At 24.7% G+C, this 26,303-nt stretch overlaps 1 protein-coding gene and 1 pseudogene across 1 annotated transcript in view; both read right to left on the bottom strand.

The window, feature by feature from the left end:
- Positions 1 to 26,303, bottom strand: part of LOC145297853 (coiled-coil and C2 domain-containing protein 2A-like) — a 220,229-nt gene that overhangs the window by 126,323 nt on the left and 67,603 nt on the right. The window contains exons 15-18 of the mRNA XM_080144180.1: positions 23,471 to 23,538; positions 21,677 to 21,817; positions 2,446 to 2,602; positions 1,573 to 1,641 (exon numbers count right to left, since the gene is read on the bottom strand). Of these exons, the coding sequence (XP_080000306.1) occupies positions 1,573 to 1,641; positions 2,446 to 2,602; positions 21,677 to 21,817; positions 23,471 to 23,538 (435 nt within the window). The remainder of the gene's footprint in view (positions 1 to 1,572; positions 1,642 to 2,445; positions 2,603 to 21,676; positions 21,818 to 23,470; positions 23,539 to 26,303) is intronic.
- Positions 4,703 to 4,922, bottom strand: LOC145242632 (U2 spliceosomal RNA; annotated as a pseudogene).

Raw genomic sequence — 26,303 nt, 5'->3', positions numbered from 1 at the left:
TAATGAAGAAATAATGATTGATTATTTTTGAACGGTCATATTTCGTTCAGCTTGCAATCATATTTTATTGCAAATTACAAACTCAGATTTGCCAGTTCATAAAAAGAAAAAAAAAAAAATGTGACATTGAGTCACTAACTGAACTTGGTTTAAATTTTTTTTTTTTTACAAGGAGGTCATCACTTATCAAGGCCCAGAGGTCACTCGAGGATAAGGGTTAATGGGTACATTAGTTATTGTGATTTTAGCGTAGTAAACATTAGTGGGAATTTTGTAACTTGGATTACTTAGGGGAACGGTTCAATAAGAACTTGTTCACGTTGGACTTGAAGACAACCATACTGTAGTCAGTTGGAAAGCAGGCAAACAGAATAGAGTTCCACAAACGTGCAGTTCTAAGAAAGAAGCCCTGTTCATGGAATCTAGACAAAGAGTGTGGGAAATTATTGATAGTGGTTTTGGCTAGATTAGTGTTTTTTGTGAAAGTCTGACAAGTGGGGACCATAGATTGAAGTTCAGATGAGCACCTGCCATGAAAATAACAATAAAGCAGGGACATGCTCGCTACGTCTCTGTGGGATAGAGGTTGCAGAGAAGAGAAAAGGGCATCCCCCACTAAGCTACGAAATCTATTTTGAACTCTGTCAAGACAGGCTAGGCTGCTTCTAGCAGCTCCTGCCAAGATGTGGCAACAGTACTACATCGTTGGCCTAACCTGGCTTTTATATAGGTAGAGAATTGCATCAGGAGTGAGATATCTACTGGAGCGATAGAAGGATCCCAACCATTTTTCCAGTGACTTTGGCAATGGATTTGATATACGTGCTCCATTTCAGATCGGGAGTAAAGGTCAAGCCCAAAAAAGTACAAAGACAAAATAAATCTTATTCTCCTTATTATATCTATGTCTCTTGAATTTTCCTGCTATGTATTAGTTTGGTGTGGTTTGTTTTACAGCATATCAACCTTTTTGGGGGTCATTTAATGCTGAATCCAGTAATTTTGGAGAAAGTTTTTATTTTTCACATTCTTTATATCTTCAATTATTTATTCATAGTGTTTGGTTTGGTTGTTTTGTTTTGTGGCATATCAATCCTTTTCAGGTAATTTCATACTGAATCTAGTAATATAGCTATCCTTAAGATGTATATTATGATTTTACGTAGTAATTTTGGGAAAAAAATTTATGCTTCAAATTTTTTAGAAGCTTAGAAAGAAATAGGTCACTTGGTGTTTTTATTGCAAACTGTGGCTAATTAAAACAATGAAAGTGGATTAAATAAATGGTTACATTTGAAAATTCTTATCCACTAAAACAGAACATATCTGAAAAAGGCCACAGGGTACATTGGCTGAAACGTTGTGAAAAGGGCAACAATCAAGAACGAAGAAAAACAGTTTAAAATGCGTGCAATTAGTTTAGTGAAGAATGTGTTCGAAAGTCAAACTTTTGTATTACTATCACCTGAAGTTGCTACTGACAAATTAATATTGGTTGTAGGAGGATTGTGCTCTCCGAGCGCCTTTATTTTTTTTATTACAGTAAAAATAAAATTAACAAATAATACAAACCTCAACAGAATCTGGTGCATTTTTTGCTCTTTTCTTATTGCGGCTTTTCTTCCGTTTAATGGCTTCCTTCTGATAATAAAAAATAAAATTCAGTTTTTTGTGTGCTTCTGGATGGCGGTCTCCATCGAGAAATTTTATGTTTAGTTTAGGAGCACATATGAACGATGATACTTAACTTTGGTGTTCAAACTAGAAATTACTTAAATTACAAAAGGAAAAAAATATAGTAGACTGAGTGGTTTTTGTTTAGAATTATTTTATATTAAAAAATAAAAATAAACAAAATTCTATATGATGTACATACCCATGACAAAACGAAAATATCATATTCCAAAAGTCACGTAAATTGATCAAGGTGGTTTATTTTTTATAAAAGCAATTAATGAAAATTTATAGGTATTACAACATAAATCTAATAAGTATGAATTATTGTTGAGTCATCTCCTTTGTTTTTAAAATTTTTTTCCAAAATGGGAGGCAAGACAGTCACTACTGAGTTACTTAAATTTGATTTTCTTATTTTAAAATAAAACTGCTAGATTAATTTCTGTGATTTTTGGAAGATGATATTTTTGTTTTGTCACAAATGTAAGTCATTCAAGAGCCTAATAGAAAAGGAAGGGGGTTAATGATTGTTTATATAATTCAGGTATTGATGATCATAGAAAAATTCTGGTTCGTCTCCAGAGTACTAAAAATACTTTTCCTACTATGAGTAACAAAAAAAAAAAAAAAGTAATATTTTGCAGACATCTGAAATTTTATTTAAAATTAAATATAATGTTTGCCTGTATTATTCAAGTAGTAATGATTGTAAGGGGAGACAATTCAGGCTTTACTTATTTTCTTTAACAAAAAAGAAAAAAAAGTTACTTTCAGGCGTTGTTTGTTCTTCCATTCTTCCAAGTCTTGTTGATAGATGTTCCATAGTTTTTTGTATTCGTTATTGTAAACTGCTCTCAGCTCTTCAATTTCATCTTCAATCTCTTGTCGCCATTCAACATCATCTTGGTCACGGTCCATCTCTTGTCTAGACAATTTTAATGAAAAAGTAGAAATACAAATAGAACACAAAGATTTCTTTCAATTTGAGACAAGGAGAGTAAATATTACATTAAAATTAACTGTAGAAATAGTGGAAACGTTACATGTACATTCACTGTTAACATCTCCATATTAATAAACTTGTGTTTCTTGAACTTTATGACTTACACATTACTCTTTCATTTACTACTCACAGGGATACCCAGCATTGCCCAGGACCATATATAACTAAATAGAAGTTAAATCATGTGCGTAATATCTTTATATTAAAACCTCTACCTCCTCCCCTCTCTCCAGCCATCTCTATATCTTTTTCCCTTTCCCTCTTCTACCATTTTTTCCATTGCTTGACACCATAAAAATAAAATAGAACTAAAATCATCTGTAGATCTGACCTTCACTCCTGATCTGAAATAGAGCACCTACATCAAATCTGTTGCCAAAGTTGCTGGAAAAATGGTTGGGTCATTCTAACACTCCAGTAGATATCTCACTGCTGATGCAATTCTTTATCTGTATAAGAGCCAAGTACATCCTAGGATAGAGTACTGTTGCCATATCTGGGCAGGAGATGCTTGGAATATCCTATCCTGCCTCAACAGAGTTCAAAACCGACTTAGTAATCTAGTAGGTGATGCTCTTTTCCCTTCTCTGTAACCTCTTTCCCACAGAAGAGACATTGCGAGCTTGTCTCTGCTCATTTGTTATTTTCATGGCAAGCGTTCAGCTGAGCTCCAATCTATGCACCTCCTCCCTCACCAATCTTTTACAAAAAAACATTTGTCTTGCCAAAATCACTATCAATAAATTCTCTACCTCTCTATTGGTGCCTAAACCTAAACATGGATTCCATGAACAAAGCTTCTTTCTTAAAACTGCCAGCCTGTGGAACTCTGTTCTACTGGTCTTTTTTTCCAATATTGTCACCTTCAAGTCCAACATAAACAAGTTCTTATTGAACCATCCGCGTAAATAATCTAATTATACTAAATTTCCACCATAAATAATTACTATGCTACACACTATACCCTTATCCTCAAATTAAACTTAAACTTGTGTCTGTGTATTTCTTGAACTATGTAACTTACGCATTACTCAGTGCTTATGCAGCTTTATATGTGGTAACTCTTTGTTAAAAAAAAACAAAAAGAACTTGTATCAGTTTATGTCCATGTAACTTTTTCCCATCCATTAGTAAAAATAAATTATTGCCTCTGGGAATGATTTTACACATTTCAGTTGTATTTAGGATTATGAGTGCCTACATATTAAACATATACCACTTTCCAAGTGTTACACTGCTCTATCTAGCATACTGAACAGTTTCTAATTCAATATATATCCTCACCTCATTACCAGGGCTATGACAACAGCATATTCTTTTCATTGTTTTGACTCTCGAGTGTATATCCCTCGATATCTCATATGCTTTTACATAGAGTGATGTGGTTCTCAGTTGATTAACTGTGTCGGATATATACTCGAGAGTCAAAGCAATGAAAAGAATATGCTGTTGTCATAGCCCTACTCATTACACACATGCTCTATTTATTGAGCACTGTTCGATTCAATATGAAACTTAGAACTAGAATACAGAGATCTCTTCCAATTTGAGACAAGGAGAGCAAGTATTACATTTAACATTGACTGTGAAAATAGTGGAAGCGTTATATTTACATTCACTGTTAGTGTCTCTATATTAATAAACTTGTGTCTGTGTATTTCTTGAACTATGTAACTTACGCATTACTCAGTGCTTATGCAACTTAGCAAAGACATTACAAAAAACATAACTAAAAATAATCTCATCAAATTTTCACAAACTTCTAGAATTAGATGCAGTTATCACCCACCCACCTCGTAGCTAAAATTGACAATATGTCTTCATCATGATTGCCTGAATAAAATTTGATTTTCCTCTGTAAAAAAAAAAATTAGTTGATCAAATCAAGTGAGTTTTTTTTCATGAGAATATCGTTCTATAACAGGTGCATACATAATATAGATTTTTTTTTTTTATCTTTGTTTTTTTTAATATCATTGTTAAACTGCATTAGCACCCATTACTCTTTTAATTATTATTTCTATTTCCTTGCCTCCCAACGAGGGCAGAGTTAGACACAAGGTCGGTTTTTAATGTGAGGCAAATCCAGCTCCCCAAAAAGGGGCACTCTGGATAGGAACAAAAATAAAAATTGTCTCAGTCTAGAAGGATTTCTCCTCCCCTGACCTAGGATAGAAAGGTGAAATGTAGTATCAGAGCAGATACTACACTTTGATCTTAGCCAAAAGGCCAAGAAATCGAATATTTATTGAAATAAAAATTGAAATAGTGTAAAACTAAAACGAAATATTAAAATATCCTATTTAAAAAAATGGACAATTTTATTTTATAAAATCTAGCAGAAATCACACATACACAAAATAACATTTATCTTACATTCGAAGAGAGTAATAAAATAGGGACACTCAGATTCAGAGTGTGTTTCATTTTTAATTAAAGGAAAGCAACAATTCATAACAAGATATTTATTTTTGAGATTTTTTTTTTTTTTTTTTGCTATTAAACATATTACTGTATATATTAATGACAAACTTTTTTATTTCTTTCACAAAAATATTAAACTCATTTCCATCTTTTATGAATTCATCGTTAAACAGCAGAAGAATAGGTTGATCAAACATTATAAATAAATATTATGGGGTTTTTAAAACTCTTCAGCTTTCTAAAATATAAACATTTCAATGAATTATAATATACTTTGTGTAAAATTTGTATTATTAAATATATGGGTGTGGGTGAGGGGAATCACATAAAAAAAAACATTTCTTCGGGGATTGACAGTTTCGTTTTTCATCAGCTAAGAGAAAAAGTAATACTTCATACGATTTTTTTCATTTTTCAATGAATGGGGGTTCTTCATTTTTAACTAACTGACCACTTCAGAAAAAATTACAAAATGATGAGACAAAAATAGGAACTACATTTTTAGGCAACCACACTGAAATAATGCCTATAAACTTTATTAAATGCTTCCAGTTCACATGTAAACATAAAAAATATTCTTTATAACATTGAAATTTTGGAATGGATCCCAAGAATGTACATAGCATTGATTGGGTGGGAGTACAGTGACATTTTAATCCCTTCAAGGTATTTTCCAGGAATGAAGGAGGACTCCTATGTATTCCAGCTTCCACCCCTGGACGCCATATTACCATTTCTGTTTGTATTTTTTTAAATTTTTTATTTTTATAATTTTCAAGTTATGAATCAAATCGAATCAAATAAATTTGTCTGGAGTGACGCCGCCCCATCACACACACACAGACATACACTATTATCGTACCCCTTTTAATTCAAGGGTCTATTTTAGTTTGGCTTTGCTTGGTTTTACAACATATATTTAATAACGAATCTGGTCATCTAAAATAGGTGCATTTGCTGATGACACCATGCTCTATTTCTGATAATGAGAGCATATTGAATATCCCCACATCCAAGGTATTAGCTGTCTCCTTAAAAAAATGACCTCCAGTGTGTACTAAAATAGGGCCAAAATTTGATGGTCATAGTTAATGCTACTAAGACCAAGCTGCTGTCCTTTAACAACAATACGAAACCTTTCCGACCAAAGATTAGCATAGCCAATAGCACCTTTCCTGAAAATTCAATGTTCAAACTCCTCTGCCTGATATTCTCAGAAGATGTTACTGAAACTGCTTCAAAAAAGGTAGACTTTTTTTTTCTGGGTTAAAAAAATTTCCCATACCTGCCAGTATCCTATATTTCTATAAAGTCAACATTCGCTCATGAATTACTGTTGTCACATCTGGACTGGTGTACCAACCACTAGTCTCTCTCTACTCATAGGTTGCAATAAAGAATTTTTAACCTAATAAGTCTCGCAGTATCTGCCAAGCTCCAGCCCCTGTTGCATCACCACAGAGTTTTATCTCTATGCTTGTTTTACAAGTACTTCCACAGAATGTGCTCTAATAAACTTTCTGCACTTGTATTCCCTCAATGTAAATACCCTCGACCCATTCAAATAACTACTAAATTCCACCCTTTTATTGTAGAGATCTTTAAACCAAAAAGTTTTTACTCTGATAGGTTCTTTTTGTGTTCATAAAGGAAAGTGAGATGAAAAAAGAATTGTTATCACATGCGACAGTATGACTGCGACAACCATCAAGTCAACTGGACAATAAATGTAAACTGAACGCTTCCATCTACATGACTTAGCATTGAAAGTACTGTCAATATAACACGTCACAGTCCTAAACAATTCCAACCACACAATCTGGCATGAATCCTGAACAATTCTATCAAAATGACACGATTGCAATCAACTCCGTTGAAATGACCTGGCACGATTGTGATCAACTTCATTGAAATAAATGACATGACATGATTGCAAACAATTCCATTGAAATGACCTGAAACGATTGCAAACAACTCCGTTGAAATGACATGACATGATTGCAAACAACTCCGTTGAAATGACATGACATGATTGCGATCAACTCTGTTGAAATGACCTGACACGGTTGTGATCAACTTCATTGAAATAAATGACATGACATGATTGCAAACAACTCCATTGAAATGACCTGAAACGATTGCGATCAACTCCGTTGAAATGACCTGACATGATTGTGATCAACTCCGTTGAAATGACCTGACATGATTGAACAACTCCGTCAAAACAACATGATCCCAAACAATTCCATCAAAACGACACGATACCAAAGCAACCTTGGCAGCCACTTGCAGAACAACTCTGGCATTGGCTTTTTATGTCCCATGGACGAACTCCTTTTCACCGTAGGCCTAGGACATTGACATACAATTCTTGAGCATTTCCATGCAGGCTCATCACACTGCAACTTTGGAAAATATTTTATTGCTGTTTACTGAGTACTAACATGCAGAAGGATAAAGGCCTCGCTAGAGACAGATTAGTTTGGCAGTCATATTTTAAAAAACTCACAAAAAACAAGTCCCAAAAATACAATAAAAATAAAGGTCCCAAAAATACAATAAAAATAAAGGTCCCAAAAATACTATAAAAATAAAAGTCTAAAAAGTACAATAAAAAAAGGTCCCAAAAATACAATAAAAATAAAGGTCCCAAAAATACTATAAAAATAAAGGTCCCAAAAATACAATAAAAAAAAAAGTTCCAAAAATACAATAAAAAAAAAGTTCCAAAAATACAATAAAAAAAAAGGTCCCAAAAATACAATAAAAATAAAAGTCCCAAAAATACAATAAAAACAAAAGTCTAAAAAATAGTATAAAAATAAAGGTCTCAAAATACAATAAAAATAAAGGTCCCAACAATACAATAAAAAAAAAGGTTCTAAAAATACAAAAAAAATAAAGGTCTCAAAATTCAATAAAAGAAGGTATTTAAAACTAAAAAAAAATCATGGTTCTAAAAAGCAGGAAAAGGAAGCAGTTATGAAGTAATTATAGTATCCAAAACATAAAAAATAATAATAGTATCCAACACTAAAACAAATAATAATAGTATCCAAAACTAAAAGAATTATAATAGTACCCAAAACTAAATAATAATAATAATACCCAAAACTAAAAAAATAATAATAGTATCCAAAACTAAACAAAGAATAATAGTACACAAAACTAAAAAAATAATAATAGTATCCAAAACTAAAAAAATAATACTAGTATCCAAAACTAAAAAATAATAATAGTACACAAAACTAAACAAAGAATAATAGTACACAAAACTAAAAAAATAATACTAGTATCCAACACTAAAAAAATAATACTAGTATCCAAAACTAAAAAAATAATAATAGTATCCAACACTAAAAAAATAATACTAGTATCCAAAACTAAAAAAATAATAATAGTATCCAAAACTAAAAAAACAATAATAGTATCCAAAACTAAAAAATAATAATAGTATCAAAAACTAAACAAAGAATAATAGTACACAAAACTAAAAAAATAATAATAGTATCCAAAACTAAAAAAATAATAATAGTACCCAAAACTAAAAAAAATAAGAATAGTATCCAAAACTAAACAAATAATAATAGTACACAAAACTAAAAAAATAATACTAGTATACAAAACTAAAAAAATAATAATAGTACACAAAACTAAAAAAATAATAATAGTACACAAAACTAAAAAAATAATAATAGTATCCAAAACTAAAAAACTAATAATATTAACCAAAACTATAAAAATAATAATAGTACCCAAAACTAAAAAAATAATAATAGTACACAAAACTAAAAAAATAATAATAGTACACAAAACTAAAAAAAAAGAATTGTACCCAAAACTAAAAAAATAATAATAGCAACCAAAACTAAAAAAATAATAATAGTACACAAAACTACAAAAATAATAATAGTACACAAAACTAAAAAAATAATAATAGTATCCACAACTAAAAAAAATAATAATAGTACACAAAACTAAAAAAATAATAATAGTACCCAAAACTAAAAAAATAATAATAGTACACAAAACTAAAAAAATAATAATTGTACACAAAACTAAAAAAATAATAATAGTACACAAAACTAAAAAAAATAATAATAGTACACAAAACTAAAAAAATAATAATAGCACACAAAATTAAAAAAAATAATAATAGTACACAAAACTAAAAAAATAATAATAGTACACACAACTAAAAAAATAATAATAGTACACAAAACCAAAAAAATAATAATAGTACCAAAAACTAAAAAAATAATAATAGTACACAAAACTAAAAAAATAATAATAGTATCCAAAACTAAAAAAATAATAATAGTACACAAACTAAAAAAATAAGAATAGTACACTAAACTAAAAAAATAATAATAGTACACAAAACTAAAAAAAAAATAATAGTACACAAAACTAAAATAATAATAATAGTACACAAAACTAAAAAAATAAGAATAGTACACAAAACTAAAAAAAATAATAATAGTACACAAAACTAAACAAATAATAATAGTACACAAAACTAAACAAATAATAATAGTACACAAAACTAAAAAAATAATAATAGTACACAAAACTAAAAAAATAATAATAGTACACAAAACTAAAAAAATAATAATAGTACACAAAACTAAAAAAAAAGAATAGTTCACAAAACTAAAACAATAATAATAGTACACAAAACTAAAAAAATAAGAATAGTTCACAAAACTAAAAAAATAATAATAGTACACAAAACTAAAAAAATAAGAATAGTACACAAAACTAAAAAAAAATTAATAGTACACAAAACTAAAAAAATTATAATAGTACACAAAACTAAAAATTAATAATAGTACACAAAACTAAAAAAAAATTAATAGTACACAAAACTAAAAAAATAATAATAGTACACAAAACTAAAAAAATAATAATAGTACACAAAACTAAAAAAATAATAATAGTACCCTAAACTAAAAAAAGAATAATAGTACACAAAACTAAAAAAATAATAATAGTACACAAAACTAAAAAAATAATAATAGTACACAAAACTATAAAAAATAATAATAGTACACAAAACTAAAAAAAAATTAATAGTACACAAAACTAAAAAAATAATAGTACACAAAACTAAACAAATAATAATAGTACACAAAACTAAAAAAATAATGATAGTACACAAAACTACAAAAATAATAATAGTATCCAAAACTAAAAAAATAATAATAGTACACAAAACTAAAAAATAATAATAGTACACAAAACTAAAAAAATAATAATAGTACACAAAACTAAAAAAATAATGATAGTACACAAAACTAAACAAAATAATAATAGTACACAAAACTAAAAAAATAATAATAGTACACAAAACTAAAAAAATAATGATAGTACACAAAACTAAACAAAATAATAATAGTATCCAAAACTAAAAAAATAATAATAGTACACAAAACTAAAAAAATTATGATAGTACACAAAACTAAACAAAATAATAATAGTATCCACAACTAAAAAAATAATAATAGTACACAAAACTAAAAAATAATAATAGTACACATAACTAAACAAATAATAATTGTACACCAAACTAAAAAAATAATAATAGTACACAAAACTAAAAAAATAATAATAGTACACAAAACTATAAAAATAATAAAAGTACACAAAACTAAGAAAATAATAATAGTACACAAAACTAAAAAAATAATAATAGTACACAAAACTAAAAAAATAATAATAGTACACAAAACTAAAAAAATAATAATAGTACCCAAAACTAAAAAAATTATAATAGTACACAAAACTAAAAAAATAATAATAGTACACAAAACTAAAAAAATAATAATAGTATCCAAAACTATAAAAAATAATAATCGTACACAAAACTAAAAAAATAATAATAGTACACAAAACTAAACAAATAATAATAGTACACAAAACTAAAATAATAATAATAGTATCCAAAACTAAAAAAATATTAATAGTATCCAAAACTAAAAAAAAATAATAGTACACAAAACTAAAAAAATAATAATAGTATCTAAAACTATAAAAAATAATAATAATACCCAAACCTAAAAAAATAATAATAGTACACAAAACAAAAAAATAATAATAGTATCCAAAATAAAAAAAATAATAATAGTACACAAAACTAAAAAAAATAATGATAGTATCAAAAATTAAAAAAAACAATAATAGTACACAAAACTAAAAAAATAATAATAGTACCAAAAACTAAAAAATAATAATAGTACCCAAAACTAAAATAATTATAATAGTACACAAAACTAAAAAAATAATAATAGTATCTAAAACTATAAAAAATAATAATAGTACACAAAACTAAAAAAATTATAATAGTACACAAAACTATAAAAAAAATAATAGTACACAAAACTATAAAAAATAATAATAGTACACAAAACTAAAAAAATAATAATAGTACCCAAAACTAAATAAATAATAATAGTACCCAAAACTAAAAAAATACTTATAGTATCCAAAACTAAAAAAATAATAATAGTATCCACAACTAAAAACAATAAGAATAGTACCCAAAACTAAAAAAATAAGAATAGTACACAAAACTAAAAAAATAATAATAGTACACAAAACTAAAAAAATAATAATAGTATCCAAAACTAAACAAATAATAATAGTACACAAAACTAAAAAAATAATAATAGTACACAAAACTATAAAAAATAATAATAACCCCCAAAACTAAAAAAATAATAATAGTAACAAAAACTATGAAAAAATGATAATAGTACACAAAACTATAAAAATAATAATAGTACACAAAACTAAAAAAATAATAATAATACACAAAACTAAAAAAATAATAATAGTACACAAAACTAAAAAAAATAATAATAGTACACAAAACTAAAAAATAATAATAGAACACAAAACTAAAAAAAAAATAATAATATCCAAAACTAAAAAAATTATAATAGTACACAAAAACTATAAAAAATAATAATAGTACACAAAAACTATAAAAAATAATAATAGTACACGAAAACTATAAAAAATACTAATAGTACACAAAACTAAAAAAATAATGATAGTACACAAAACTACAAAAATAATAATAGTATCCAAAACTAAAAAAATAATAATAGTACACAAAACTAAAAAATAATAATAGTACACAAAACTAAAAAAATAATAATAGTACACAAAACTAAAAAAATAATGATAGTACACAAAACTAAACAAAATAATAATAGTACACAAAACTAAAAAAATAATAATAGTACACAAAACTAAAAAAATAATGATAGTACACAAAACTAAACAAAATAATAATAGTATCCAAAACTAAAAAAATAATAATAGTACACAAAACTAAACAAATAATAATAGTACACAAAACTAAAATAATAATAATAGTATCCAAAACTAAAAAAATATTAATAGTATCCAAAACTAAAAAAAAATAATAGTACACAAAACTAAAAAAATAATAATAGTATCTAAAACTATAAAAAATAATAATAATACCCAAACCTAAAAAAATAATAATAGTACACAAAACAAAAAAATAATAATAGTATCCAAAATAAAAAAAAATAATAATAGTACACAAAACTAAAAAAAATAATGATAGTATCAAAAATTAAAAAAAACAATAATAGTACACAAAACTAAAAAAATAATTATAGTACCAAAAACTAAAAAATAATAATAGTACCCAAAACTAAAATAATTATAATAGTACACAAAACTAAAAAAATAATAATAGTATCTAAAACTATAAAACATAATAATAGTACACAAAACTAAAAAAATTATAATAGTACACAAAACTATAAAAAAAATAATAGTACACAAAACTATAAAAAATAATAATAGTACACAAAACTAAAAAAATAATAATAGTACCCAAAACTAAAAAAATAATAATAGTACCCAAAACTAAAAAAATACTTATAGTATCCAAAACTAAAAAAATAATAATAGTATCCACAACTAAAAACAATAAGAATAGTACCCAAAACTAAAAAAATAAGAATAGTACACAAAACTAAAAAAATAATAATAGTACACAAAACTAAAAAAATAATAATAGTATCCAAAACTAAACAAATAATAATAGTACACAAAACTAAAAAAATAATAATAGTACACAAAACTATAAAAAATAATAATAACCCCCAAAACTAAAAAAATAATAATAGTAACAAAAACTATGAAAAAATGATAATAGTACACAAAACTATAAAAATAATAATAGTACACAAAACTAAAAAAATAATAATAATACACAAAACTAAAAAAATAATAATAGTACACAAAACTAAAAAAAATAATAATAGTACACAAAACTAAAAAATAATAATAGAACACAAAACTAAAAAAAAAATAATAATATCCAAAACTAAAAAAATTATAATAGTACACAAAAACTATAAAAAATAATAATAGTACACAAAAACTATAAAAAATAATAATAGTACACGAAAACTATAAAAAATAATAATAGTACACAAAACTAAAAAAATAATGATAGTACACAAAACTACAAAAATAATAATAGTATCCAAAACTAAAAAAATAATAATAGTACACAAAACTAAAAAATAATAATAGTACACAAAACTAAAAAAATAATAATAGTACACAAAACTAAAAAAATAATGATAGTACACAAAACTAAACAAAATAATAATCGTACACAAAACTAAAAAAATAATAATAGTACACAAAACTAAAAAAATAATGATAGTACACAAAACTAAACAAAATAATAATAGTATCCAAAACTAAAAAAATAATAATAGTACACAAAACTAAAAAAATTATGATAGTACACAAAACTAAACAAAATAATAATAGTATCCACAACTAAAAAAATAATAATAGTACACAAAACTAAAAAATAATAATAGTACACATAACTAAACAAATAATAATTGTACACCAAACTAAAAAAATAATAATAGTACACAAAACTAAAAAAATAATAATAGTACACAAAACTATAAAAATAATAAAAGTACACAAAACTAAGAAAATAATAATAGTACACAAAACTAAAAAAATAATAATAGTACACAAAACTAAAAAAATAATAATAGTACACAAAACTAAAAAAATAATAATAGTACCCAAAACTAAAAAAATTATAATAGTACACAAAACTAAAAAAATAATAATAGTACACAAAACTAAAAAAATAATAATAGTATCCAAAACTATAAAAAATAATAATCGTACACAAAACTAAAAAAATAATAATAGTACACAAAACTAAAAAAATAATGATAGTACACAAAACTACAAAAATAATAATAGTATCCAAAACTAAAAAAATAATAATAGTACACAAAACTAAAAAATAATAATAGTACACAAAACTAAACAAAATAATAATAGTACACAAAACTAAAAAAATAATAATAGTACACAAAACTAAAAAAATAATGATAGTACACAAAACTAAACAAAATAATAATAGTATCCAAAACTAAAAAAATAATAATAGTACACAAAACTAAACAAATAATAATAGTACACAAAACTAAAATAATAATAATAGTATCCAAAACTAAAAAAATATTAATAGTATCCAAAACTAAAAAAAAATAATAGTACACAAAACTAAAAAAATAATAATAGTATCTAAAACTATAAAAAATAATAATAATACCCAAACCTAAAAAAATAATAATAGTACACAAAACAAAAAAATAATAATAGTATCCAAAATAAAAAAAAATAATAATAGTACACAAAACTAAAAAAAATAATGATAGTATCAAAAATTAAAAAAAACAATAATAGTACACAAAACTAAAAAAATAATTATAGTACCAAAAACTAAAAAATAATAATAGTACCCAAAACTAAAATAATTATAATAGTACACAAAACTAAAAAAATAATAATAGTATCTAAAACTATAAAACATAATAATAGTACACAAAACTAAAAAAATTATAATAGTACACAAAACTATAAAAAAAATAATAGTACACAAAACTATAAAAAATAATAATAGTACACAAAACTAAAAAAATAATAATAGTACCCAAAACTAAAAAAATAATAATAGTACCCAAAACTAAAAAAATACTTATAGTATCCAAAACTAAAAAAATAATAATAGTATCCACAACTAAAAACAATAAGAATAGTACCCAAAACTAAAAAAATAAGAATAGTACACAAAACTAAAAAAATAATAATAGTACACAAAACTAAAAAAATAATAATAGTATCCAAAACTAAACAAATAATAATAGTACACAAAACTAAAAAAATAATAATAGTACACAAAACTATAAAAAATAATAATAACCCCCAAAACTAAAAAAATAATAATAGTAACAAAAACTATGAAAAAATGATAATAGTACACAAAACTATAAAAATAATAATAGTACACAAAACTAAAAAAATAATAATAATACACAAAACTAAAAAAATAATAATAGTACACAAAACTAAAAAAAATAATAATAGTACACAAAACTAAAAAATAATAATAGAACACAAAACTAAAAAAAAAATAATAATATCCAAAACTAAAAAAATTATAATAGTACACAAAAACTATAAAAAATAATAATAGTACACAAAAACTATAAAAAATAATAATAGTACACGAAAACTATAAAAAATAATAATAGTACACAAAACTAAAAAAATAATGATAGTACACAAAACTACAAAAATAATAATAGTATCCAAAACTAAAAAAATAATAATAGTACACAAAACTAAAAAATAATAATAGTACACAAAACTAAAAAAATAATAATAGTACACAAAACTAAAAAAATAATGATAGTACACAAAACTAAACAAAATAATAATAGTACACAAAACTAAAAAAATAATAATAGTACACAAAACTAAAAAAATAATGATAGTACACAAAACTAAACAAAATAATAATAGTATCCAAAACTAAAAAAATAATAATAGTACACAAAACTAAAAAAATTATGATAGTACACAAAACTAAACAAAATAATAATAGTATCCACAACTAAAAAAATAATAATAGTACACAAAACTAAAAAATAATAATAGTACACATAACTAAACAAATAATAATTGTACACCAAACTAAAAAAATAATAATAGTACACAAAACTAAAAAAATAATAATAGTACACAAAACTATAAAAATAATAAAAGTACACAAAACTAAGAAAATAATAATAGTACACAAAACTAAAAAAATAATAATAGTACACAAAACTAAAAAAATAATAATAGTACACAAAACTAAAAAAATAATAATAGTACCCAAAACTAAAAAAATTATAATAGTACACAAAACTAAAAAAATAATGATAGTACACAAAACTAAAAAAATAATAATAGTATCCAAAACTATAAAAAATAATAATCGTACACAAAACTAAAAAAATAATAATAGTACACAAAACTAAACAAATAATAATAGTACACAAAACTAAAATAATAATAATAGTATCCAAAACTAAAAAAATATTAATAGTATCCAAAACTAAAAAAAAATAATAGTACACAAAACTAAAAAAATAATAATAGTATCTAAAACTATAAAAAATAATAATAATACCCAAACCTAAAAAAATAATAATAGTACACAAAACAAAAAAATAATAATAGTATCCAAAATAAAAAAAAATAATAATAGTACACAAAACTAAAAAAAATAATGATAGTATCAAAAATTAAAAAAAACAATAATAGTACACAAAACTAAAAAAATAATAATAGTACCAAAAACTAAAAAATAATAATAGTACCCAAAACTAAAATAATTATAATAGTACACAAAACTAAAAAAATAATAATAGTATCTAAAACTATAAAACATAATAATAGTACACAAAACTAAAAAAATTATAATAGTACACAAAACTAAAAAAATAATAATAGTACCCAAAACTAAAAAAATACTTATAGTATCCAAAACTAAAAAAATACTTATAGTATCCAAAACTAAAAAAATAATAATAGTATCCACAACTAAAAACAATAAGAATAGTACCCAAAACTAAAAAAATAAGAATAGTACACAAAACTAAAAAAATAATAATAGTATCCAAAACTAAACAAATAATAATAGTACACAAAACTAAAAAAATAATAATAGTACACAAAACTATAAAAAATAATAATAACCCCCAAAACTAAAAAAATAATAATAGTAACAAAAACTATGAAAAAATGATAATAGTACACAAAACTATAAAAATAATAATAGTACACAAAACTAAAAAAATAATAATAATACACAAAACTAAAAAAATAATAATAATACACAAAACTAAAAAAATAATAATAGTACACAAAACTAAAAAAAATAATAATAGTACACAAAACTAAAAAATAATAATAGAACACAAAACTAAAAAAAAAATAATAATATCCAAAACTAAAAAAATTATAATAGTACACAAAAACTATAAAAAATAATAATAGTACACAAAAACTATAAAAAATAATAATAGTACACGAAAACTATAAAAAATAATAATTGTACACAAAACTAAAAAAATAATAATAATACACAAAACTAAAAAAATAATAATAGTACACAAAACTAAAAAAAAAAATAATAGTACACAAAACTAAAAAATAATAATAGTACACAAAACTAAAAAAAATAATAATAATACCCAAAACTAAAAAAATTATAATAGTACACAAAAACTATAAAAAATAATAATAGTACAAAAAAACTATAAAAAATAATAATAGTACACAAAAACTATAAAAAATAATAATAGTACACAAAACTAAAAAAATAATAATAGTACCCAAAACTAAAAAAATAATAATAGTACACAAAACTATATAAAAAAAATAATAGTACACAAAACTAAAAAAATAATAATAGTACACAAAAACTAAAAAAATAATAATAGTACCCAAAACTAAAAAAATAATAATAGTACACAAAACTAAACAAATAATAATAGTACACAAAACTAAAAAAATAATAATAGTACACAAAACTAAAAAAAATAATAATAGTACACAAAACTAAACAAATAATAGTACACAAAACTATAAAAAATAATAATAGTACACAAAACTATAAAAAATAATAATAGTATACAAAACTAAAAAAATAATAATAGTACACAAAACTATAAAAAATAATAATAGTACACAAAACTATAAAAAATAATAATAGTACACAAAACTATAAAAAATAATAATAGTACACAAAACTATAAAAAATAATAATAGTACACAAAACTATAAAAAATAATAATAGTACCCAAAACTAAGAAATAATTATAGTACACAAAACTAAAAAAATAATAATAGTATACAAAACTAAAAAAATAATAATAGTACACAAAACTATAAAAAATAATAATAGTACACAAAACTAAACAAATAATAATAGTACACAAAACTAAAAATATAATAATAGTAACCAAAACTAAAAAAATAATAATAGTACACAAAACTAAAAAATTAATAATAGTACACAAAACTAAAAAAATAATAATAGTATCCAAAACTTAAAAAATAATACTAGTATCCAAAACTAAACAAATAATAATAGTACCCAAAACTAAAAATATAATAATAGTAACCAAAACTAAAAAAATAATAATAGTACACAAAACTAAAAAAATAATAATAGTACACAAAACTAAAAAAATAATAATAGTACACAAAACTAAAAAAATAATAATAGTACACAAAACTAAAAAAAATAATAATAATATCCAAAACTAAAAAAATAATAATAGTAACCAAAACTAAAAAAATAATAATAGTACACAAAACTAAAAAAATAATAATAGTACACAAAACTTAAAAAATAATAATAGTATCCAAAACTTAAAAAATAATAATAGTATCCAAAACTTAAAATAATAATAGTACCCAAAACTAAAAAAAAAAAGAATAGTACCCAAAACTAAGAAATAATTATAGTACACAAAACTAAAAAAAATAATAATAGTACCCAAAACTAAAAAAATAAGGATAGTACACAAAACTAAAAAAATAATAATAGTACACAAAACTAAAAAAATAATAATAGTATCCAAAACTAAAAAAATAATAATAGTACACAAAACTAAAAAAATAATAATAGTATCCAAAACTAAAAAAATAATAATAGTATCCAAAACTAAAAAAATAATAATAGTACACAAAACTAAAAAAATAATAATAGTATCCAAAACTAAAAAAATAATAATAGTACACAAAACTAAAAAAATAATAATAGTACACAAAACTAAAAAAAATAATAATAGTACCCAAAACTAAAAAAATAATAATAGTACCCAAAACTAAAAAAATAATAATAGTACACAAAACTAAAAAAATAATAATAGTATCCAAAACTTAAAAAATAATAATAGTACCCAAAACTAAAAAAAATAAGAATAGTACCCAAAACTAAGAAATAATAATAGTACACAAAACTAAAAAAAATAATAATAGTACCCAAAACTAAAAAAATAAGGATAGTACACAAAACTAAAAAAATAATAATAGTACACAAAACTAAAAAAATAATACTAGTACCCAAAACTAAAAAAATAATAATAGTACAAAAAACTAAAAAAATAATAATAGTATCCAAAACTAAAAAAATAATAATAGTACCCAAAACTAAAAAAATAATAATAGTACACAAAACTAAAAAAATAATAATAGTACACAAAACTAAAAAAATAATAATAGTATCCAAAACTTAAAAAAATAATAATAGTATCCAAAACTAAAAAAATAATAATAGTACCCAAAACTAAAAAAATAATAATAGTACACAAAACTAAAAAAATAATAATAGTATCCAAAACTAAAAAAATAATAATAGTATCCAAAACTAAAAAAATAATAATAGTACACAAAACTAAAAAAATAATAATAGTATCCAAAACTAAAAAAATAATAATAGTACACAAAACTAAAAAAATAATAATAGTACACAAAACTAAAAAAAATAATAATAGTACCCAAAACTAAAAAAATAATAATAGTACCCAAAACTAAAAAAATAATAATAGTACACAAAACTAAAAAAATAATAATAGTATCCAAAACTTAAAAAATAATAATAGTACCCAAAACTAAAAAAAATAAGAATAGTACCCAAAACTAAGAAATAATAATAGTACACAAAACTAAAAAAAATAATAATAGTACCCAAAACTAAAAAAATAAGGATAGTACACAAAACTAAAAAAATAATAATAGTACACAAAACTAAAAAAAATAATACTAGTACCCAAAACTAAAAAAATAATAATAGTACAAAAAACTAAAAAAATAATAATAGTATCCAAAACTAAAAAAATAATAATAGTACCCAAAACTAAAAAAATAATAATAGTACACAAAACTAAAAAAATAATAATAGTACACAAAACTAAAAAAATAATAATAGTATCCAAAACTTAAAAAAATAATAATAGTATCCAAAACTAAAAAAATAATAATAGTACCCAAAACTAAAAAAATAATAATAGTACACAAAACTAAAAAAATAATAATAGTATCCAAAACTAAAAAAATAATAATAGTATCCAAAACTAAAAAAATAATAATAGTACACAAAACTAAAAAAATAATAATAGTATCCAAAACTAAAAAAATAATAATAGTACACAAAACTAAAAAAATAATAATAGTACACAAAACTAAAAAAAATAATAATAGTACCCAAAACTAAAAAAATAATAATAGTACCCAAAACTAAAAAAATAATAATAGTACACAAAACTAAAAAAATAATAATAGTATCCAAAACTTAAAAAATAATAATAGTACCCAAAACTAAAAAAAATAAGAATAGTACCCAAAACTAAGAAATAATAATAGTACACAAAACTAAAAAAAATAATAATAGTACCCAAAACTAAAAAAATAAGGATAGTACACAAAACTAAAAAAATAATAATAGTACACAAAACTAAAAAAAATAATACTAGTACCCAAAACTAAAAAAATAATAATAGTACAAAAAACTAAAAAAATAATAATAGTATCCAAAACTAAAAAAATAATAATAGTACCCAAAACTAAAAAAATAATAATAGTACACAAAACTAAAAAAATAATAATAGTACACAAAACTAAAAAAATAATAATAGTATCCAAAACTTAAAAAAATAATAATAGTATCCAAAACTAAAAAAATAATAATAGTACCCAAAACTAAAAAAATAATAATAGTACACAAAACTAAAAAAATAATAATAGTATCCAAAACATAAAAAATGATAATAGTACACAAAACTAAAAATATAATAATAGTATCCAAAACTAAAAAAATAATAATAGTACACAAAACTAAAAAAAATAATAATAGTATCCAAAACTAAATAAATAATAATAGCAACTAAAACTAAATAAATTATAATATTACCTAAAACTAAAAAAATAATAGTACCCCAACCTAAAAAAATAATAATAGTACCCAAACCTAAAAAAATAATAATAGTACCCAAAACTAAAAAAATAATAATAGTACCTACTAAAAAAATAATAATAGTATCCAAAACTAAAAACGAAAAAATTAAGTACACACAAAAAGTACCCTAAACTTTGGATGAACCAAAATAACTAAATTATTAAAAGAATTTATTAAAATTATCTTACTTATGAATGCGTAATTTGATAGTTGTGTTGCTAAAACCTTGTCTTTCCCTCTGCGCTTTGATTTGCTTCCACGTTTGAATGATGTTCTTCAAAGTGTTCATATTCAGTTCCTCTTCTTTATCCCGTTGACTTCGGATGTGGCTAGAAAAGCAAACAAAAAAGATGTAAGAACAAATAAATAATACGGCTCAATTATAATTTTGCATGATTTCTTTATGGCATATCAACCCTTTTTTGCATTACCTTTTTTGTAATAATGAAAAACTTTCAAGTGTTTCCTTAAGACTTGTAATCTATTAGACTTTACAGTAAGTGGTCTATCAAAATCATTATAAGTATTGATTAATTGATGGATAGAAAAAAATAAGTATTCTTGAATCAGAAATCAGAAAAGTGTTTCCCTAAAGCTTCTTTCCTATATTATTTTTTTACTTGGAAGTCACCACTTATCAAGGCCCAAAGGCCAATCAAGGATAAGGGTTCATGAATGTAAGGTGATAGCGTGATAATCAACATGGTGTAAATTGGGTAGAATTTGATTATTTATGGGGACGGCTCTACAAGAATTTGTTTACATTGAATTTAAAGACTACCATGTTGTATTCAACCAAGGAGCAGGCCAACGGAACAGTTCCACCGGTGAACAGTTCTGGGAAAGAAGCTTTGTTCATGGAATCTGCGTTTAGATTTAGGCACAGATATTGAGTGGGGAAAATCATTTATAGTGGTTATAATTGTGGTCTATATATTTCAATCACACAAAATACATATAAAAATGTTCCTTAATTTTAGAATTGAATTATGTTTGAAAAAAATAAAAAGATACTTATGCATAATACTGACTTATTATCATCAGCAAATCAGATTACGTAAACGGATTACAGGTGTTAAAATACTTAGTTAATGAAATAATAGTAGCTGACAATTGGTAAAAACAGTATCTTTTTTCTTTTAAACTGATAGATGAAAGTACAGATAGTTAAAAGCTTACCTCCTTGCTCCACATGTTAAGAACGGCTTGCTAAATAATAACATTATTATTTCAGCTTGGTTTGTAAACTGCACAAGTACCTTTGGTTCTTTGAAATTACCATACAATGATTGTTTTCAGTTATAAGATTTTTCCTTAACTGTTCGCTAGCATTTTAAACATTTTCAAAAAAAAAAAAAAACAACAACAAAAAATGTTTTTGTTCCAGTCGTTTACTTACCTGCCTGGAATGTGTCCAATAATAATGCTGTCCAGATTCTTCATAATTACCAAAAGCAATTTCATTTTAATTATTTTAATTAGTTGTAAATTGCACTTATCCCATCAAGTGACCAATCTCTTATCAAGTATATGTCCATCATTATTGTATGAATCTGAAGATTCTATTGGTTTCCTCAATATTTTTCTAGTCAGAATTCTTTCTAGAAAAACATTGGGTACTCATAAGAAGGACCGCAAGAGGTTTGCCAACATCCTAAGTGAAAGTGTTTCTGTGGAACAAACTGAATTTGAACTTGAAACACCCAGGTTGTTAGTTTGTGTCAGGAACCAGTATAATCTTTGGAATTTGTATGTATAGTTTTTAACTAAATAAATAAATATATATATATATATATATATATATATATATATAATAAAGAGTGAGAATAATATCCAAGATAAGAATGGTAGACTGAATAATCCAAATAATACAAGATTTTTCAACATACCTTTTACTCAGGCAATACCAGGTTTATCTGCTAGTAAAATAACACTTTAAACTCATGGAGAAAGTTAACAGAGATAAAAAAAAAAACTCTTACCTGATATCCAACAAATAATCCTGAAGCCTTTTTTCATAATTTAAAACATCCTCTTCTGAAAGAATGCTCTGAAAAATAAAGAAAACATAATGTCTTTTTTTTGACTAATATATCACAACTAACCAAAGCCAAACGCCACTCGAGGATCAGGGTTGATGAGATAGAATGATTGCTTGTTCAGAGATGAAGAACTAGTGGTTGTCTAGAATTCCCTTTCAATTAAAGAAACAAAATCTTTATGATCTACATACCCACCACAGAATGAAAAGATAATATTCCATAAAATCATGTGAATTGATCAAGTATTTTTTTATATAGAAAATCTTTTTTTTTTTTTTTTTTTTTACGATTTATTACGATTAATGGTAAATCGCAGCCATTACGAGGGTGAAAGCAAACAAAACAAGCTGTGCGTGCATGGTCACCCTCTGGTGCTGCATGTGAGATGACACCACAAAAAATAGTGAAGAAATAATGAATGTGAGAAGTGTGAAGGGCCAACGTTGCCTTCACATTTCGCAAAGTTTCAGAAAAATCTAGTGGATGGGGCAAAAATTATGGGGTAAAAAAATGTCATTTTTTTGCAATTTGGGTGAATTTGTGACCCCTTTTGAGCTCCTGAGAATGCCGAATCCCAGTGAATATGGATAAACAGTACAGTTTCATGCTTTCAGACAAGTATATTTGAATTCAGCAGCATGAGAAACCACTATATAGACAGACATATCAATATATGAAAAAAGACCACCAAAACGGACGCAAAGAAGCATGGACACATGCACGCCACTGAAAACATAGGTTCTCCTCCGATAAATTGGGCGACCAATATCTCGGAAGTTCGAATTGAGTTATCTCCCTTTGATTACTCAAGAAGGTGGAGTGAGATTTTCCATTTTCGCTTCCCTCCCCCTCGTTTTCAGTAGTGCCTGTATAAATGTGTCAACAACAAACTGCTTGACTTATCTGTTGGATTCAGGATGAAAGCATGATGATCGGACGTGTGTTATGTACCGTGATTTACAGAACTGCTAAAATGACTTAGTCGTGAATTGTGACCTATTGTCTGAGACTTGCATCTCATACAAGCCGTGTTTACTAAATAGCCATCTGAGTACCGTTATTGTAAATTTCTGGCCATTTGGAATTGGCATCCACACAACCACAAGGAAACTAACGCCATTGATTGGTCTGGCAAAATCTATATGTATTCTGCACTATGACTAGGAATCAACAATCCGAGGTGGATTCTTCTGTGCTCCCATACACTGGATACAATGTTTCACAGTATGTTCAATATCTATGTATATATTAGGCCAATAAACTATACTGTGGATTATTGATTTCATTAGATTAATGCCTGGATGCCCTGAATGTAGTTGTCTAAAGACTGCTTGCCTGAGTTTAGTGTGAACAAGAACACAATCTGTGAACATCAGACAAACATCAATGACAGAAAGAGAGCCACTATGACGTTTGAACTGTTGAAGGTTTCCTGTGAATGTTGGCAAAATCTGCACACTTTTTGGGTTATTGGATCTTTTGTTTGATGTCAATCTTTTTCACTGGAATCAACTGAATACAATCTGTAAGCATTTATTGAAAATTGTCCAAGACACACAGTGATAACTGTATCGTCGTCTGGAATGGATCGTGTTCTGATAAATCATGACAATCCACTGATTACTTATCGGCTGAATATTGAAAGTAGTAGCTTGTGGTCTGTCAGAATTGTAAAGTGATACCCAAACAACATCTTGTCAGTGCTTCTTTTTCTATTTGACTATAATTGCATTCAACAGGTATCAGGGATCTGGCTGCATGCATGGTAGCCTCCTCAGTTTCATCTGTGAATATATGCAAGATCACTGCTCCCACAACTATTTTCTTATTTGGAACAAAGTGTGTGCACAGTGGGTCTGATTTGAGGAACGATTTGATTTTTGGCAGTCTATGGGCCAAAATCATTCGTCAACAGTTTGTTCAGTGGTGCTTGATTTAGTGGAGTGACAGCAAGAAACTTTTGTAATAATTCACCAGTCCCAGAAATGCGTGTAAACTGCTAACGTCTGATGGGGGTGGCATGTGTTGAATAGCTGTCACATTAGCAGGATCTGGACGACAATCATGACAATCATAGATAAATCCAAAGTACTTTATGGAACATAAATAAAAATAGCATTTTTCAGGCTGGAACTAGAAACCAAAGTCTTGGATGCTGGTTAGGATTCTGGCGATTCTTTCTGTCAACTCCTAGTTGGATTGGCAAACAATCATGATGTCATCTAAGCATGCTACTACACCTTCTGCACTAGCAAGCTTTGTGTTGATGATCTACTGAAATATTACAGCGGCTGTTTTTACCCCAAAAGTAAAACGAGTGAATCAGAATAATCCATTATGTGTGTAAGCAGTTCCCTGGAGGTTACTGCCACTTAAACTTGCGGATACGCCTCTGTGAGATCTAATTTTGCAGAACAAATGCCACCATTAAGTATGGTGTAAAGATCATCTGGGATTGGCAGTGGGTATATGTGATCCTTTAGTGTTGTATTGAGACCAGTTGAAAAATCTGCACGCAACTGAATTGAACAATCATCTTTCTTTACTACTACAATGTATGATGCCCATGTGAAGATGTCGTTGGTATGGTGACTTTCATTTCCTCAAGTCATTTTAGATTCTGGTCCACCAGTGGCAATGCATCGTATGGCACTGGGCACTTGGGTTGAAGCAGATGGTTTTAGGGACAGATTAGCTTTTGTCTGAGTGCAGTGTCCCAAGTTGCTATTAAAAACTAGAGAAAATTGTTTCATAATGTTGCTCTGAGGTGATG

Source organism: Euprymna scolopes, chromosome 2 (assembly GCF_053919585.1).
Source record: "Euprymna scolopes isolate OS-2025 chromosome 2, ASM5391958v1, whole genome shotgun sequence".
Classification (NCBI taxonomy): Eukaryota; Metazoa; Mollusca; class Cephalopoda; order Sepiida; family Sepiolidae; genus Euprymna; species Euprymna scolopes.
The sequence above is the reverse complement of the archived record's forward strand: the minus strand, read 5'-3'. Positions and strand labels throughout refer to the sequence as shown.